Source organism: Mobula hypostoma, chromosome 24 (assembly GCF_963921235.1).
Source record: "Mobula hypostoma chromosome 24, sMobHyp1.1, whole genome shotgun sequence".
Classification (NCBI taxonomy): Eukaryota; Metazoa; Chordata; class Chondrichthyes; order Myliobatiformes; family Myliobatidae; genus Mobula; species Mobula hypostoma.
Window position 1 is genome coordinate 52,869,459 of NC_086120.1, and position 18,508 is coordinate 52,887,966.

At 44.8% G+C, this 18,508-nt stretch overlaps 1 protein-coding gene across 1 annotated transcript in view; it reads right to left on the reverse strand.

Moving 5' to 3' along the window:
• The window catches only part of slc5a5 (solute carrier family 5 member 5), a 96,042-nt gene that overhangs the window by 69,265 nt on the left and 8,269 nt on the right, over positions 1–18,508 (reverse strand). The window contains exons 3-4 of the mRNA XM_063032769.1: positions 11,610–11,661; positions 5,634–5,701 (exon numbers count right to left, since the gene is read on the reverse strand). Of these exons, the coding sequence (XP_062888839.1) occupies positions 5,634–5,701; positions 11,610–11,661 (120 nt within the window). The remainder of the gene's footprint in view (positions 1–5,633; positions 5,702–11,609; positions 11,662–18,508) is intronic.

The window sequence follows — 18,508 nt, forward strand, 5'->3', positions numbered from 1 at the left end:
TTTAATTATACTATTGCCTTAATTAGTAGCACGATCTGTCATAAAGCTGTCCTGGTGGAGTACCGGGTTGGGTTCACCACCACCAACCTCACAATGTCACAGGCTGGCCATGTCAGTAAGGCAACAGCTTTTATTTGGGCGAGAGGCAAATGAGCTTGGGGTTCAGTCATGTCGACACAACTTGACCCAGTGCCCTCAGAACAGCTGCTGGGTAGATTTACCAAGAGGATGTTTGGTCTGTAAGGGTTAAATTAAGGTTTAGATTTCACAAGGTGTGTATTCTGTGGATTTTAGCAGAGTTAAGGGACGTGACTGGAATTTTCAAAACATTTCAAGGAACTGATAAGTCAGAGAGAGAGAAATTATTCCTGGAGTTGAACAGTCAAATATTATGGAGCAGAATCGAGAGATCAGAACCAAAATTCACAAGGGCGAAAATGGGAATCATGGAAGAGCTGAAAAGGTAGAATTCACTTCTGCAAACATCTGTTGATGTCAGGGCCAATATAGAACCACAGAGCTGTATGGCAAAAAGCAGCCCCATCAGCCCATCACATCTATGCTGACTATCATGCCTATCAAGACTGATTCCACACCAGCAATAATTCCATATCTATCTAAACCTCGAGTAACACATATAGAATGCTGGAGGAACTCAGCGTGCCCTGATGAAGGGTCTTGACCCAAAACGTCGGCTGTTTATTCATTTCCATAGATGCTATCTGACCTGCTGAGTTCCGCCAGCATTTTGTGTGTATTACTATAAAAACAGAAACATAGAAAACCTACAGTACAATACAGGCGCTTCGGCTCACAATGCGTGCTGAACATGTACTTACTTTAGAAATTACCCAGGGTTACCCATAACCCTCTATTTTTCTAAGCTCCATGTATCTATCCAAGAGCCTCTTAAAGGACCCTATCGTATCTGCCTCCACCACTGTCACCGGTACCCCATTCCACGCACTCACCACTCTCTGTGTAAAAAAATGTACACCTGACATCTCCTCTGTACCTGCTTCCTAGCACCTTAAAATGTGCCCTCTTGTGTTAGCCATTTCAGCCCTGGGAAAAAGCCTCTGACTATCCACACGATCAATGCCTCTCATCATCTTATATACATCTATCAGGTCACCTCTCATCCTCCATCGCTCCAAGGAGAAAAGGCCAAGTTCACTCAACCTATTCTCGTAAGGCATGCTCCCCAATCCAGGCAACATCCTTGTAAATCTCCTCTGCACCCTTTCTATAGTTTCCACATCCTCCTTGTAGTGAGTGACCAGAACTGAGCACAGTACTCCAAGTGGGGTCTGACTAGGGTCCTATATAGCTGCAACATTACCTCTCGGCTCTTGAACTCAATCCCACAGTTGATGAAGGCCAATGCACCGTATGTCTTCTTACCCACAGAGTCAACCTGCGCAGCAGCTTTGAGTGTCTTATGGACTTGGACCCCAAGATCCCTCTGATCCTCCACACTGCCAAGAGTCTTACCATTAAAGCTAGATTCTGCCATCATATTTGACCTACCAAAATGATCCACCTCACACTTATCTGGATTGAACTCCATCTGCCACTTCTCAGCCAAGTTTTGCATTCTATCAATGTCCCGCTGCAATCTCTGACAGTCCTCCACACTATCCACAGCACCCCCAACCTTTGTCTCATCAGCAGATTTACTAACCCACCCCTCCACTTCCTCATCCAGGTCATTTATAAAAATCACAAGGAGTAGGAGTCCCCGAACAGATCCCTGAGGCACACCACTGGTCACCGGCCTCAATGCAGAATATGACCTGTCTACAACCACTCTTTGCCTTCTGTGGGCAAGCCAGTTCTGGATCCTCAAAGCAATGTCCCCTTGGATCCCATGCCTCCTTACTTTCTCAATAAGCCTTGCATGGGGTATCTTATCAAATGCCTTGCTTTATCCATATACACTACATCTAGTGCTCTACCTTCATCAATGTGATTAGTCACATCCTCAAAAAATTCAATCAGGTTCGTAAGGCACAATGTGACTTTGACAAAGCAATGCTGACTATTCCTAATCATATTATGTCTCTCCAAATGTTCATAAATCCTGCCACTCAGGATCTTTTTCATCAACTTACCAACCACTGAAGTATGACTCACTGGTTCATAATTTCCTGGGCTATCTCTACTCCCATACTTGAATATGGGAATAACATCTGCAACTCTCCAATCCTCCGGAACCTCTCCCATCCCCATTGATGATGCAAAGATCATCGCCAGAGGCTCAGCAATCTCCTCCCTCGCCTCCCACAGTAGCCTAGGGTACATTTCATCTGGTCCAGGAGACTTACCCAACTTGTTGCTTTCCAAAAGGTCCAGAACATCCTCTTTCCTAATGTCTATGTACTCAAACTTTTCAATGAATTGCAAGTATCCCTACAATCACAAAGATCCTTTTCCGCAGTGAATACTGAACCAAAGTGATTAAGTATCTCTGATATCTCCTCCGGTTCCATACACACTTTTCCATTGTCACACTTGATTGGTCCTATTCTCTCACGTCTTATCCTGTTGCTGTTCACATACTTGAAGAATGCTCTGGGGTTTTCCTTAATCCTACCTGCCTAAACCTTCTCATGTCCCCTTCTGGCTCTCCTAATTTCATTCTTAAGCTCCTTCCTGCTGGCCTTATAATCTTCTACATCATTATCATACCTAGTTTTTTTGAACCTTTCATAAGCTTTTCTTTTCTTCTTGGCTAGATTTTCAACAGCCTTTGTACACCATGGTTCCTGTACCCTACCATTCTTTCCCTGTCTCATTGGAACATACCTATGCAGAACCCCATGCAAATATACCCGGAACATTTGCCACATTTCTGCCGTACATTGCCCTGAGAACATCTGTTCCCAATTTATGCTTCCAAGTTCCTGCCTGGTATTTTCATATTTCCCCCTACTCCAATTATGCGTTTTCATAACTTGTCTGTTCCTATCCCTCTCCAATGTTATGGTAAAGGAGATAGAATTGTGATCACTATCTCAAAAATGTTCTCCCACTGAAAGACATGACACCTGACCAGTTTCAGTTCCCAATACCAGATCAAGTACAGCCTCTCCTCTTGTAGGCTTATAGAAATATAGAAAATGTACAGCACAATACAGACCCTTTGGCTCACAAAGCTGTGCCGAACATGTCCCTACCTTAGAACTACCTAAGCCTTACCCATAGCCTTCTATTTTTCTAGGCTCCATGTAGCCATCCAGGAGTCTCTAAAAAGACCCTAACGTTTCCACCTCCAGCAGCTCATTCCATGCACTCACCTCTCCCTGCGTAAAATACTTACCCCTGACATCTCCTCTGTACCTACTTCCAAGCACCTTAAAACTGTGCCCTCTCATGCTAGACATTTCAGTACTAGGGAGAAGCTTCTGCCTATCCACACGATCAGTGCCTCTCATTATTAAAGGCCGAGTTCACTCAACCTGTTTTCATAAGACATGCCCCCCAATCCAGGCAACATCCTTGTAAATCTCCTCTGCACCCTTTCTATGGTTTCCACGTCCTTCCTGTACTGAGGTGACCAGAAATGAGCACAGTACTCCAAGTGGGGTCTGACAAGGGTCCTATATAGCTGCAACATTATCTCTCAGCTCCTAAATTCAATCCCACGATTGATGAAGGCTAATGCACCGTATGCTTTCTTAACCACAGAGTCAACCTGCGTAGCAGCTTTGAGAGTCCTATGGACTTGGACCCGTAGATCCCGCTGATCCTTTACACTGTGAAGAGTCTTACCATTAAAGCTATATTCTGCCATCATATTTGACCTACCAAAATGAACCACCTCACATTTATCTGGGTTGAACTCCATCTGCCATTTCTCAGCCCAGTTTTGCATCCTATCAATGTCCCGTTGTAACCTCTGACAGCCCTCCACACTATCCACAACACCCCCAACCTTTGTCTCATCATCAAATTTACTAACCCATCCCTCCACTTCCTCATCCAGGTCATTTATAAAAATTATGAAGAGAAGGGATCCCAGAACAGGTCACTGAGACACACCACTGGTCACCGACCTCTATGCAGAATATGACCTGTCTACAACCACAATCTGCCTTCTGTGGGCCAGCCAGTTCTGGATCCACGAAGCAATGTCCCCTTGGATCCCATGCCTCCTTACTTTCTCAATAAGACTTGCAAGGGGTCCCTTATCAAATTCCTTGCTGAAATCCATATACACTACATCTATGGCTCTACCTTCATCAATGTGTTTCGTCACATCCTCAAAAAATTCACTCAGGCTTGTAATGCAAGACCTGCCATTGACAAAGCCATGCTGACTATTCCTAATCATATTTTGCCTCTCCAAATGTTCATACATCCTGCCTCTCAGGATCTTCTCCATCAACTTACGAACCACTGAAGTGAGACTCTCTGGCCTATAATTTCCTGGGCTATCTCTACTCCCTTTCTTGAATAAGATAACAACATTCACAACCCTCCAATCCCCCGGAACCTCTCCCATCCTCATTGATGATGCAAAGATGCAAATATCATTTCTCACTTCCCACATTTCTCCTGCTTCCACAGTAGCCTGGAGTATATCCTGTCCTGTCCTGGTGACTTATCCAAGTTGATGCTTTCCAAAAGCTCCAGCATATCCTCTTCCTTAATATCTACATTCTCAAGCTTTTCAGTCCACTGCAAGTCATCTCTACAATTGCCAAGATCCTTTTGTGTAGTGAACACTGAAGCAAAGTATTTATTAAGTACCTCCGCTACCTCCTCCGGTTCCATACACACTTTTCCGCTATCACATTTGATTGGTCCTATTCTCTCATATCTTATACTCTTGCTCTTCACATACTTGTAGAATGTCTTGGGATTTTCCTTAATCCTGTCCATCAATGCCTTCTCATGGCCCCTTCTGGCTCTCCTAATTTCATTCTTAAGCTCCTTCCTGCTAGCCTTATAATCTTCTAGATTCCTATCATTATCCAGTTTTATGAACCTTTCGTAAGCTCTTCTTTTCTTCTTGACTAGATTTACAACAGCCTTTGTACACCACGTATCTTGCACCCTACCATCCTTTCCATTTCTCATCGGAACATACCTACTCAGAACCCCATGCAAATATCCCCTGAACATTTGCCACATTTCTTCCGTATGTTTACCTGAGAACATCTGTTTCCAATTTATGCTTCCAAGTTCCTGCCTGATAGCCTCATATTTCTCCTCCAATTAAATATTTATCTAGCTTGTTTGTTCCTGTCCCTCTCCAATGCTATGGTAATGGAAATAGAATTGTGATCACTACCTCCAAAATGCTCTCCCACTGAGAGACTTGACACTTGACCAGGTTCATTTCCCAATGCCAGATCAAGTACAGCAGGTGTGACCTGTACAAAAAGGATGGGTTGCACCTGAATCCGAGAGGGACCAATATCCTGGCAGGAGGTTTGCTAAGGCTATTGGGGAGAGTTTAAGCTAGAATTGCTGTGGGGTGGGAACCAAACTGAAGAGACAGAGGAAGGGGCTGTTGGCTCACAAATAGAGAAAGCTTGTAGACAGTGCATGAGGGAGGATAGGCAGGTGATAGAGAAGAGATGAGCTCAATGTTCCCGTTACAGGAGCAAGGTTTTTCTACTAACCACAGTTGTGTAGAATGTGCAGATGATTCCAGTAGACAGCAGGGAAAGCCAAATATTCAGCTCAGTAACTGAAAGAGAAGAAAGCAGATCAGAGTGACTATACAGATAATCAACACTTTTGGAGAGTCTGATTAACATCTCCAATAACATAATGCATTGAGTGGAGTACTACACAGATGCAACAAAAGCATTCCTGCTCAGGTCCAGCGAAGAGCTTTAAAAACCCAGTCCCTATAAGGGAGAGTGCTGCCAAGTGAGGATAGGAATAGAGTGAAGTGGCAGATATATGTGTGGCTGAAGAATTGGGGCAGGGGGCAGGGGACAGGGATTCAGTTTTCTGGATCATTGGGACCTCTTCTGGGGCAGGTGGGACCTGTACAAAAGGGATGGGTTCCACTTTAATCTGAGGGGGACCAATATTCTTGCCGGCAGGTTTACTTGAGCTGTTGGGAGTGGTTTTAACTAATATGGCAGGGGGATGGGAACCAGTATGATAAAGCTGAGGATAGGGGTGGACAAACTCATGGTGCATTTAAAGATTGGTCGGTATGACGTTATGGGCTTGACTGAGTCGGGGCTGAAAGAAAGCCATGGTTGGGAGCTTACTATCAAAGGATGTTCTTGTATCAAAAGGACAGGCAGGAAGGCATAGGCAGCGGTGTGGCTTTGTTGGTAAGAGATGGAATTACATCTTTAGAAACAGGTCACATAGGGTCATGGAGTGTTGACTCTTTGTGGGTGGAGTTAAAAAACTGCGAGGGTAAAAAAAAATCACAGGATTCATATATAGACCTTCAAATAGTAGTCAAGATGGGGGGGTGGTGAGATTGCAAAGGGAGCTGGAAAAGGCATGTAACAAAGGAAATAACACAATTGTAATGGGGGACTTCAATATGCAAGGGAATTGGGAAAACCAGGTTGGTGTTGGATCACAAGAGAGGGAATTCATTGAATGCCAACGAGACAGATTTTTTAGAGCAGCTTGTGCTTGAGCCTACTCGGGGAAAGACTATTGTAGATTGGGTGTTGTGTAATAACCTAAACTTCTCAGGGTGCTGAATGTAAATGAACACTTAGTGATCATAGTGATCACAATATGTTTGAATTCGTACTGCAGTATGAGAGGGAGAAGCATAAATCACATGTTGATAAATCTCCTGGACCAGATGGAATGCACCCTCGTGTTCTGAAGGAAGTAGCTGTGGAGATTGCGGAGGCATTAGCGATGATCTTCCAAAAATCGATAGATTCTGGCATGGTTCCGGAAGACTGGAAGATTGCAAATGTCACTCCGCTATTTAAGAAGGGGGCAAGGAAGCAAAAAAGAAATTATAGACCTGTTAGCTTGACATCGGTGGTTGGGAAGTTGTTGGAGTCCATTGTCAAGCATGAGGTTACAGAGTACCTGGAGGCATATGACAAGATAGGTAGAACTCAGTATGGATTCCTTAAAGGAAAATCCTGCCTGACAAACCTATTACAATTTTTTGAGGAAATTACCAGTAGGCTTAGACAAGGGAGATGCAGTGGTTGTTGTATATTTGGATTTTCAGAAGGCCTTTGACAAAGTGCCACACATGAGGCTACTTAACAAGATAAGAGCCCATGGAATTACGGGAAAGTTACATACGTGGATAGCGCATTGGCTGATTGGCAGGAAACAGAGAGTGGGAATAAAGGGATCCTATTCTGGTTGGCTGCTGGTTACCAGTGGTGTTCCACAGGGATTAGTGTTGGGGCTGCTTCTTTTTACATTGTTCATCAACGATTTGGATTATGGAATAGATGGCTTTGTGGCTAAGTTTGCTGACGATACGAAGATAGGTGGAGGGGCCGGTAGTGCTGAGGAAACGGAGAGTCTCTAGAGAGACTTGGATAGATTGGAAGAATGGGCAGAGAAGTGGCAAATGAAGTACAATGTTGGAAAGTGTATGGTTATGCACTTTGGCAGAAAAAATAAATGGGCAGACTATTATTTAAATGGGGAAAGAATTCAAAGTTCTGAGATGCAACGGGACTTGGGAGTCCTTGTACAGGATACCCTTAAAGTTAACCTCCAGGTTGAGTCGGTAGTGAAGAAGGCGAATGTAATGTTGGCATTCATTTCTAGAGGAATAGAGTATAGAAGCAGGGATGAGATGTTGAGGCTCTATAAGGCGCTGGTGAGACTTCACGGAGTACTGTGGGCAGTTTTGGTCTCCTTATTTAAGAAAGGATGTGCTGATGTTGGAGAGGGTACAGAGAAGATTCACTAGAATGATTCCGGGAATGAGAGGGTTAACATATGAGGAACGTTTGTCCGCTCTTGGACTGTATTCCTTGGAGTTTAGAGAATGAGGGGAGACCTCATAGAAACATTTCGAATGTTAAAAGGTATGGTCAGAGTGGATGTGGCAAAGTTGTTTCCCATGATGGGGGAGTCTAGTACGAGAGGGCATGATTTAAGGATTGAAGGGTGCCCATTCAGAACAGAAATGCAAAGAAATTTTTTTAGTCAGAGGGTGGTGAATCTATGGAATTTGTTGCCACAGGCAGCAGTGGAGGCCAAGTCATTGGGTGTATTTAAGGCAGAGATTGATAGGTATCTGAGTAGCCAGGGCATCAAAGGTTATGGTGAGAAGGTGGGGGAGTGGGACTAAATAGGAGAATGGATCAGCTGATGATAAAATGGCGGAGCAGACTCCATGGGCCGAATGGCCTACTTCTGCTCCTTTGTCTTATGGTCTTATGTATCAGAGGCCTGAGAGAGGAGCTTGCCTGCGTGGATTGGAGGAGGATACTGGCAGGGATGATGGCAGAGCAGAGATGGCTGAGGAAATAGTTCACAAGGCACAGTGTAGATATGTCCCACAGAGGAAGAATTCTCACATAGTGGGAGTAGGACACCATGTCTGACAAAGGAAGTTAAGAACCACATAAAAGCCAAGGAAAGGGCATGTAAGGTACAAAACTGGGTGGAAAGCTTTTAAAATCCAACAAAAGACAACTAAAAATGCTATAAAAAAGGAAAAGATGAAATGTCAGGGCAAACTAATACAAAGTAGGATATAAAAAGTTTTCTCAGTTATATAAAGAGTAAAAGGGAGGTGAGAGTTGATATTGGACCACTGGGAATTGATGCTGGTGAGGTAATCATGGGGACAAAGATGTGACAGATGAACTTAATGAGTACTTTGCATCTGTCTTCACAGTGGAAGACACTGGCAGTGTGCCAGAGGTCCGTGAGTGTCAGGAAGCAGGAGTAAGTGGCATTGATATTACAAAGGAAAAAGTGCGAGGCAAGCTCAAAGGCCTTAAGGTGAATAAGTCACCTGGACCAGATGGACGACATCCAAGAGTCCTGAAAGAAGTTGTTGAAGCAATAGCAGATACATTGGTTATGATCTTTCAAGAAACACTTGATTCTGCCATGGTCCTGGAGGACTGCAAGATTGCAAATATTACACTACTCTTTTAAGAAGGAAGGAAATTATAGGCCAGTTAGCCTAACCTCAGTGGTTGGGAAAGTGTTGGAGTCTATCATTAAGGATGAGTTTTCGGGGTACTTGAAGACTCATGATAAAATAAGTTAAAGTCTGCATGGTTTATGTAAAGGGAATTCTTGCCTGGCAAATCTGTTAGAGTTCTTCGAGGAAGTAACAATCAGGGTAAACAAAGGGGAGGCAGTGCATGTCATTTACTTGGATTTTCAGAAGGCATTTGATAAGGTGCCTCTCATAAGGCTGCTTAAGATAAAATCCTATGGCATTACAGGAAAGATACTGGCATGGATGGAGCAATGGCTAACAGGCAAGTGGCAGCAAGTGGGAATAAAAGGTTGGTTGCCGGTGACTAGTGGTGTTTCTCAGGAGTCAGTATTGGGACATCTACTTTTCATTTTGTTTGTCACTAATTGAGATAATGGAATTAATGGCTTTTTGGTGAAGTTTGTGGATGCTATGAAGATAGGTGGAGGAGTAGGTAGTGCTGAGGAAGCAATGCGATTGCAGCAGGACTTCAACAAATTGGAAGAATTGTATGATAATAGTTTTTGATAAAAGGAACAATAGTGCGGACTATTATCTAAATGGGGAGAAGATTCAAACATCAGAGGTGCAGAGGGACTTAGGAGTCCTCGTACAAAACTCCCTGAAGGTTAATTTGCAGGTTGAGTCTGTGGTAAAGAAGGCAAATGCAATGTTGGCATTTATTTCAAGGGGAATAGAATATAAAAGCAAGGGGATAATGCCGAGTCTTTATAAGACACTAGTCAGGCCATGCTTGGATTATTGTCAATAGTTTTGGGCCCCATATCTCAGAAAGGATGGGTTGTCATTGGAGAGAGTCCAGAGAAGGTTCACGAAGATGATTCCAAGAATGAAGGGGTTAACATATGAGGAGCGTTTGGCAGCTTTGGGCCTGTACTTAATGGAGTTTAGAAAAATGCAGAGGAGATCTCATTGAACCCTACTAAACGTTGAAAGAACTAGATAGGGGGGATGTGGAGAGGATGTTTCCTGTGATGGGGGTATCCAGAACTAGAAGGCACAGCCTCAAAATCGAGGAGTGACCTTTCAGAACAGAGATAAGGAGGAAAACATTTTAGCCAGAGAGCAGTGAATCTGTGGAATGCTCTGCCACAGTCTGTGGTGGAGGCCAAGTCCATGGGTATATTTAAGACGAAACTTGATCATTTCCTGATTGGTCAGGGCATCAAGAGATATGGTGAGAAGGCAGATGAATGGAGTTGAGTGGGATCCAGGATCAGCCATGATGGTATGGTGGAATGATTGGTCTAATTCTGCTCCGATGTCTTATGATCTTATCTCATCATTGTAGCATGCTTCCACAGACCAGATACTCAAGGATCTTCCTTCTCAAAGATCATCACCAAGTTTTCTATTTAAGAAGGAAACTAAACACGTCTAACCAATTTTATTGACTTCTATAATGGAATAGAGGCTTCTGCAATTACCATTTCCTTCCAAGAATTCTCTGAAGATTAGCTATTCCCATTCCATGTTTATTTCCTCAAACTCCCACACTGACTGTATTCTGGGAGCATTCATCATTGAGATGGCTGAAACCATCTCACCACTGTGAGAGTTGGACACAAGAATAATGGAAGGATCTAAATTGTTCCTTATGTCACCTGGTTCCACCCACTTACCACCTACACATTGAGCAGATCCCTCTCCCTCTCCCCATCAGCCCTTCACTTCTCTCTCATTCATTTGCTTATCAGACTCCAGCACTGATAACCCTTTGTGTTCCAGTCGCTGTCTTCTCCTTCAGCATTCCTTCCCTAAGTCTCGCTCCATCTGCTTTTGTTTTATCACAAGTAGGTCTCCTCGAACCATCTCTCCCCTCCCGTACACAGCTCCATTTGCCTACCATCCTTCACCCCTCGTCGGTTTACCTTTCCTCTCCAGCCACTGTCTCACCCCTCACCCCTCCTCTTTATACGGACCATCTCCCTTTCCACTCTCAACATCAATGCTAGTTCTGGATCCACAGATGGTGATCGATCTGATCCCCAGTGCTGGCTCTGGATCCACAGGTAGCAATCGACCTGATCCACAGTGCTGGCTCTGGATCCACAGATGGTGATCGATCTGATCCCCAGTGCTGGCTCTGGATCCACAGGTAGCAATCGACCTGATCCACAGTGCTGGCTCTGGATCCACAGATGGTGATCAACCTGTTGAGTTCCTCCAGTAGTTTGTGTGCTGCTCCAGATTCCAGCATCTGCCGTCTCTAGAGCCTCCATGATTATAGTTGATTTAGCCAGTTTTCTTTCAGCTGATGGACGAGAGAGATCTTGTGAACAGGGTGGAGGGACGAGAGAGATCTTGTGAACAGGGTGGAGGGAGGAGCTAGGGCTAAAGAAAACAGTTGTAATTTGAGTGAGTGGGAAGAAACACTAAGAGTTCTTCCAAAAACTTCCACTCCAATGCCTAATGTTTGTAAACAAGAAACAGAATGTCTTCTACTTGCCTTGGTTTAATATCAGTGCTGGGGCATAAATGACAACTCCTGTGTACAAGACCTGTAATGTTTAAAAACAAACAGTTAGACAAAGGAGATACTTGGCATGAATACTGTCTGCAAAAGATTGACACACATACACCATGTCCATTAAAAGGAACATTTGATCTCTGAAAGCTAAATATATCAGCCATGGTTTCCTTGACGTTGCGAAGCTGATAGGTTGAGGAGGAATTTCCCATCACGGCTTCAGTAATCTTCTTCATAAATCTCCAAGATACCCATTCCCTTCATTGCCCTATTGTATGGACTTCAGGAAGGGAAGTCAGAAGAGCACATGCCAGTCCTCACTGAGAGGTCAGTGGTGGAAAGGGTAAGCCCTTTCCATCTCAGGGGATCTATCATATTGATGCAATCATGAAGAAGGCATGCTGGCAGCTCTACTGCGTTAGGATTTTGAGGAGATTTGGTATGTCATGAGAAATAGGAGCAGGAGTAGGTCATCCAGCCCATTGGCCCATGTCATCTAATACTCCAGCAAATTTCTACAGATGTACCATGGAGAGCATTCTGACTGGTTGAACTTTGAACTTTGTATCACAGCTGGTATGGAGGTTGCATTGCACAAGAAGAAAGTGGCTGCAGAGTGTTCTCAATTCAGTCAGCTCCATCACAGACAATACACTCCCCACCCACTGAGGACATCTTCAAGATACAGTACTTCAAAAGAACAGCATCATCATTAAGTACATGCCCTCTTTTTAATGTTAACATCAAAGAGTAAATACAGAAGCCTGAAGACACTCACTACACATTTTAAGAACAGGTTTTTCTTCTCTGCTATGAGATTTCTGTACAACACACACAAAATGTGTTGAGATTGATGCACGACTACGCAGGCATGTGGACATCAGCGAGTTAGACCGGCTGTAAGAACTTAAAAAGAAGACAACTTTACAGAGCAGGCATCAGAGGAGTGGGCAACGGAATAGAGGGAGGAGCATTTTAGAGATAGTTATCACAATTCTATCTCCTTTACCATAGCATCGGAGAGGAATGGGAACAGACAAGTTAGGAAAGAATTTTAATTGGAGTAAGGGGAAATACGAAGCTATCAGGCAGAAACTTGGAAGTTCTCAGGGAAATGTACAGCAGAAATATGGCAAATGTTCAGGGGATATTTGCGTGGCGTTCTGTATAGTTCCGTTCCAATGAGACAGAGAAAGGATGGTAGGGTACAGGAATCATGATGTACAAAGGCTGTTGAAAATCTAGTCAAGAAGAAAAAAAATGTACGAAAGGTTCAAAAAACTAGGCAATGATAAAGATCTAGAAAATTATCGGGTTAGCAGGAAAGAGCTTAAGAAGGAAATTCGGAAAGCCAGATGGGACCATGAGAAGGCCTTGGCAGGCAGGAATAAGGAAAACCCAAGGCATTCTACAAGTATGTGAAGAGCAAGAGGATAAGACATGAGAGAATAGGACCAAACAAGTGTGACAGTGGAAAAGTATGTATGGAACCGGAGGAGGTAGTGGAGGTACCTAATGAATACTTTGCTACAGAAAAAGACCTTAGTGATTGTAGGGATGGCTTACAGTGGACTGAAAAGCTTAAGCATATAGACATTAAGAAAGAGGATGTGCTGGACCTTTTGGAAAGCATCAAGTTGGATAAGTCACCGGGACCGGACAAGATATACCCCAGGCTACTATAGGAGGTGAGGGAAGAGATTGCTGAGCCTCTGGCAAAGATTTTTGCATTAGCAATGGGGATGGGAGAGGTTCCGGAGGATTGGAGGGTTGCAGATGTTATTCCCTTATTCAAGTAAGGGAGTAGAGATAGCCCAGGAAATTATGGACCAGTGAGTCTTACCTCAGTGGTTGGTAAGTTGATGGAAAGGATCCTGAGAGGCAGGATTTATGAACATTTGGACAGGCATAATATGATTAGGAATAGTCAACATGGCTTTGTCCAAAGCACGTCGTGCCTTACTAGCCTGATTGAATTTTTTGAGGATGTGACTAAACACATTGATGAAGGTAGAGCAGTAGATGTAATATATATGGATTTCAGCAAGCATTTGATAAGGTACCAAATGCAAGGCTTATTGAGAAACTAAGGAGGCATAGGTTCCAAGGGTACATTGCTTTGTGGATCCAGAAATGGCTTGCATACAGAGGGCAAAGAGTGGTTGTAGACGGGTCATATTCTACATGGAGACCGGTGACCAGTTGTGTGCCTCAGGGATCTGTTCTGGGACCCCTTCTCTTCGTGATTTTTATAAATGACCTGGATGAGGAAGTGGAGGGATGGGTTAGTAAATTTGCTGATGACACAAAGGTTGGGGATGTTGTGGATAGTGTGGAGGGCTGTCAGAGATTGCAGTGGGACATCGATAGGATGCAAAAGTGGGCTGAGAAGTGGCAGATGAAGGTCAACCCATATAAGTGTGAGGTGGTAACTTTTGGTAGATCAAATATGATGACAAAATATAGTATGAATGGTAAGACTCTTGGCAGTGTAAAGGATCAGAGGGATCTTGGGGTCCGAGTCCATAGGACACTCAAAGCTGCTGCACAGGTTGACAGTGTTCTTAGGAAGGCATACGGTGCATTGGCCTTCATCAACCATTGGATTGAGTTCAAGAAACGAGAGGTAATGTTATACTTACATAGGACCCTGGTCAGACCCCACTTGGAGTACTGTGCTCAGTTCTGGTCACCTCACTACAGGAAGATGCGAAAACTATAGAAAGGGGGCAGAGGAGATTTACAAGGACGTTGCCTTTTGAGAATAGGTTAAGTGAACTCGGCCTTTTCTCCTTGGAGCGACGGAGGATGAAAGTTGACCTGACAGAGGTGTATAAGGTGATGAGAGGCATCAATCATGTGGATAGTCAGAGGACTTTTCCCAGTGCTGAAATGGCTAACACGAGAGGGCACAGGTTTAAGGTGCTTGGAAGTAGTACAGAGAAGATGTCAGGTGTAAGTTTTTTATGCAGAGAATGGTGAGTGCGTGGAATTGGCTGCTGGTGACGGTGGTGGAGGCGGATACAATAGGGTCTTTTAAGAGACTCCTGGATAGATACATGGAGCTTAGGAAAATAGAGGGCTATGGGTAACCCTAGGTAATTTCTAAAATAAGTACATGTTCAGCACAGCATTGTGGGCCAAAGGGCCTGTACTGTGCTGCAGGTTTTCTATGTTCTATAATGCTGAAGGAATGCAGGAGGTCAGGCAGCTTCTTAGGAAAGGAATTGTAGTAATTTCTACTTTGAAAAAGGCACACTCGACAACGTCATGCCCAAGAAACAACTTTATCTCGAATATCAAAGCCGATATGTATATACAGAGGCTTTCACAACCCGCACGGCATGGCTGGCACACAATATACAAACACACCGGAAGTAAAAAACCTCCCATTATTCTAATATAGTATTAACTTACTTTTAATAATGCTCACATTACAACACTTCTCCCCTCTTAAAATCCAACATTCCCCAAATGTAAAAAACTGGGAAATAAAAACTGTGGTGTTATTAACTTACGTACCCTTGAAAACTTATACTAGTATCTCAGCAACAGTTTACCAACACAAAACATCTGGAAAACATGACAGATTCAACAACAAAAAAACTGTTCCGTCAAAGATTCAGTCTGTCAGGAGGTTTACGAGTGCGCTGTGATCTGCGCAGTACCCCAGGTGACCTAGCAGGCACCGCTGGTGATGGTGTTTTGGGTGGATCTGGTTTTGGGGGCATGACAGGGGTCTGTGTGTCTGCATGAGAATGTCCATCCTCTTCAGGAGACCCCGACCCCTCTGCCAGCGTCTCGCTCTCTGGCAAAGTCACTGGTGGACATGCTTCCACCGTAGTCTGTCTCACTTTTGCCTTCATGTCCAGGCGCAGCAGGTCCAATCTTGACTTGGGCCTACACCCCATCAGCATCTCTGCTGGAGTGTGGGCAGTCGAGGTCTGTGGCGTGAGGCGGTATTTAAACAGGAAACACGAACGCCGAATACTAAGCGAGTCCCCTGTCATCTGCTTCAGGTCTTCCTTCACTGTCTAAACAGCCCTCTCAGCCAAACCATTGGAGGCTGGGTGGAAAGGGGCCGTCCAAGTGTGATGAATGCCATTCTGCTGCATGAACTCACTGAACAGCTCACTGGTGAACGTCGGGCCATTATCAGTGACCAGAGTGTCAGGCACCCCGTGGACTGTAAACACTTGCCTGAGTTTGTCTATGGTCGAGGGGGCTGTGACGTTGCTCATGATGTGAGCTTCGATGCATTTAGAATGTGCATCTACCATGACAAGAAACATCTACCCCATAAAAGGCCACGCAAAGTCCAAATGTAGCCTAGACCAGGGGTGGTCTGGCCACTCCCATGGGTGCAAAGGAGCTGGTGGTGGCATTATCTGATTAGTCCGACATTGCGTGCATGATATTACCTTGTTCTCCAGATCCTGATCCATTCCTGGCCACCAAACGTAGGATCTTGCAAGGCTTTTCATTCGAGACACTCCTGGGTGAGTCTCATGAATTTCCTCCACAATCTGTGAACGGCCAGGGGAAGGCATGATGACCCTTACCCCCCCAGAAAATGCAGCTATCCTGCAGACTGAGTTCTATCTTGTGTTTGGCATAAGGCCTCAGTTCCTCTCCTTCCACGACTCTGGGCCAACCTTGTAAAAGAAAAGTCTTGACTTGGGACAGGACTGGGTCCCTCTCTGTCCACTGCTTGATCTGGGTTGCCCTTACAGGTGTCTCTGACAGCCTCTCCAATGAAAACACAGTCTCTGGAGGCACATATGTAGCAACAGGTGTCTCAGGTAAAGGTAGCCAACTCAGTGCATCGGCGTTTGCATTATCCCCACCCGCTCTGTACACTATAGCGTACTAGTAGGCTGACAATGTACGAGCCCAATGCTGTATCCTGGCTGAGGCTAGCGGTGGGATGCATCTAGTCTCACTGAACAGGCTCATCAGTTGTTTATGGTCTGTATAAATTGTAAATACGCGTCCATAAAGGTACTGATGAAAGCGTTTGACCGCACAAATAATGGCCAGACCTTCTTTGTCTAGCTTCTCAGCAGCTGTCAGGGTACGTGAAGCAAAACCAATAGACCTGCGTGTTAAAATTTCCTATGACTATCATAACATTGCCCTTTTGACATGCCTTTTCTATTTCCTGTTGGAATCTGTGGTCTACATCCCAGCTACCGTTGGGAGACCTGTATATAACTGCCATCAGGGTCCTTTTACCCTTGCAGTTTCTTAACTCAACCCACAAGGATTCAACATCTTCCAGATCCATGTCACATCTTCCTACTGATTTGATGCCATTCTTTACCAGCAGAGCCACAACAACCGCTCTGCCTGCCTTCCTATCCCTCCAATACAACATGTAACCTTGGACATTCAGCTCCCAACTACAATCATTCTTCAGCCACGATTCAGTGATGGCCACATCATACCCGACAATCTGTAACCGTGCAACGAGGTCATCCACCTTATTTCTTGTACTCGGTGCATTGAGATCTAAAACTCCGAGCGCTGTATTTGCTATCCTTTTTGATTTTGCATCCCTAATGCAATGATAATCACCCTGCTGACTGTAATTTTGCCCTACCATCTGCCTACCGTTCCTGACAGCCTGACTGCACGCTATCTTTGCTTTTTTTACTATCTGACCTATCATGAATCCCTTCACTCCGGCTCCCACCCCCTGCCAAATTAGATTAAACCCTCCCCAACAGCTCTAACAAACCTGCCCACCAGAATTTTGCTCCCCCTCGGGTTCAGATGTAACTCATCCCTTTTGTACAGGTCACACCTCCCCCAGAAGAGATCTCAATGATCCAAGAACCTGAAGGCCTGCCCCCTGCACCAGCTTCTCAGCCACACATTAAGATGCCAAATCATCCTGTTTCTACCCTCACTAGCATGTAAGGACAGGTAGAAATTCAGAAATTATTATCCTGGAGATCCTGTTTCTCAGCTTTCTGCCTAACTTTGTAAGTTCTCTCTTCAGGACCTCTTTGCTTTTTCTTCCTATGTCATTGTTAACAATCCGGCTGCTCTCCCTCCCTCTGTAAAATGCTGTGGACATGATCTGAGATGTCCCTGACCCTGGCACCTGGGAGGCAACATACATCTGGATGTCTCGTTCATGTCCACAGAATGTCCTGTCTGTTCCTTTGGCTATTGAGTCCCCAATCACTACTGCTCCCCTCTGCTTCCACTTTACCCTCTGCGCCACAGACCCATGTTCAGTGCCAGTAACCTAGGCTCTGTGGCAGTCCCCTGGGAGATTATCCCCCACAACAGTATCCAAAACTGTTGAGAGGAATGGCCACAGGGCTGCTCTGCACTAACTGTCTACTCACATTTCCATTTGTCCTGACGGTCACCCAGCTACTCACCTCCTGCAGCTTTGGGGTGACCACTTCCCTGTAACTCTGATCGATTATCTCCTCACTCTCCTGTAGAAGCCGAAGGTCATCCAGCTGCTGCTCCAGATCCCTGACGCTGCGGCTGGATGCTCTTCATACAGACGTAGCTCCCTGGGAGACTCTGGGTCTCGCAGGATTCCAACATCGGCATAAAGAACACACAGCCCCATTTACTACACTAAGTACAGCAAAAGAGAGTAAAAAAGGAAACCTTAACAGAAACTTACGCAGGGCCAACGCCTCCTCCGAGCAGAAACCTCTTTTGAACCAAAACCTGACACTCCTACTCTGACCACTGCTTACTCCCAACAATGGCCCTGCTGCTTGCCCCTTCTGTACATTTATTTCATTTGCTGTGCTCTGCTCCCACCGCTGATTGGGCCTCTGGAAAGTCCGAACGCCCGCAAATCTTTCCTGTTGAACAATCATCACCAACCTGCGAGAAACCTCGTC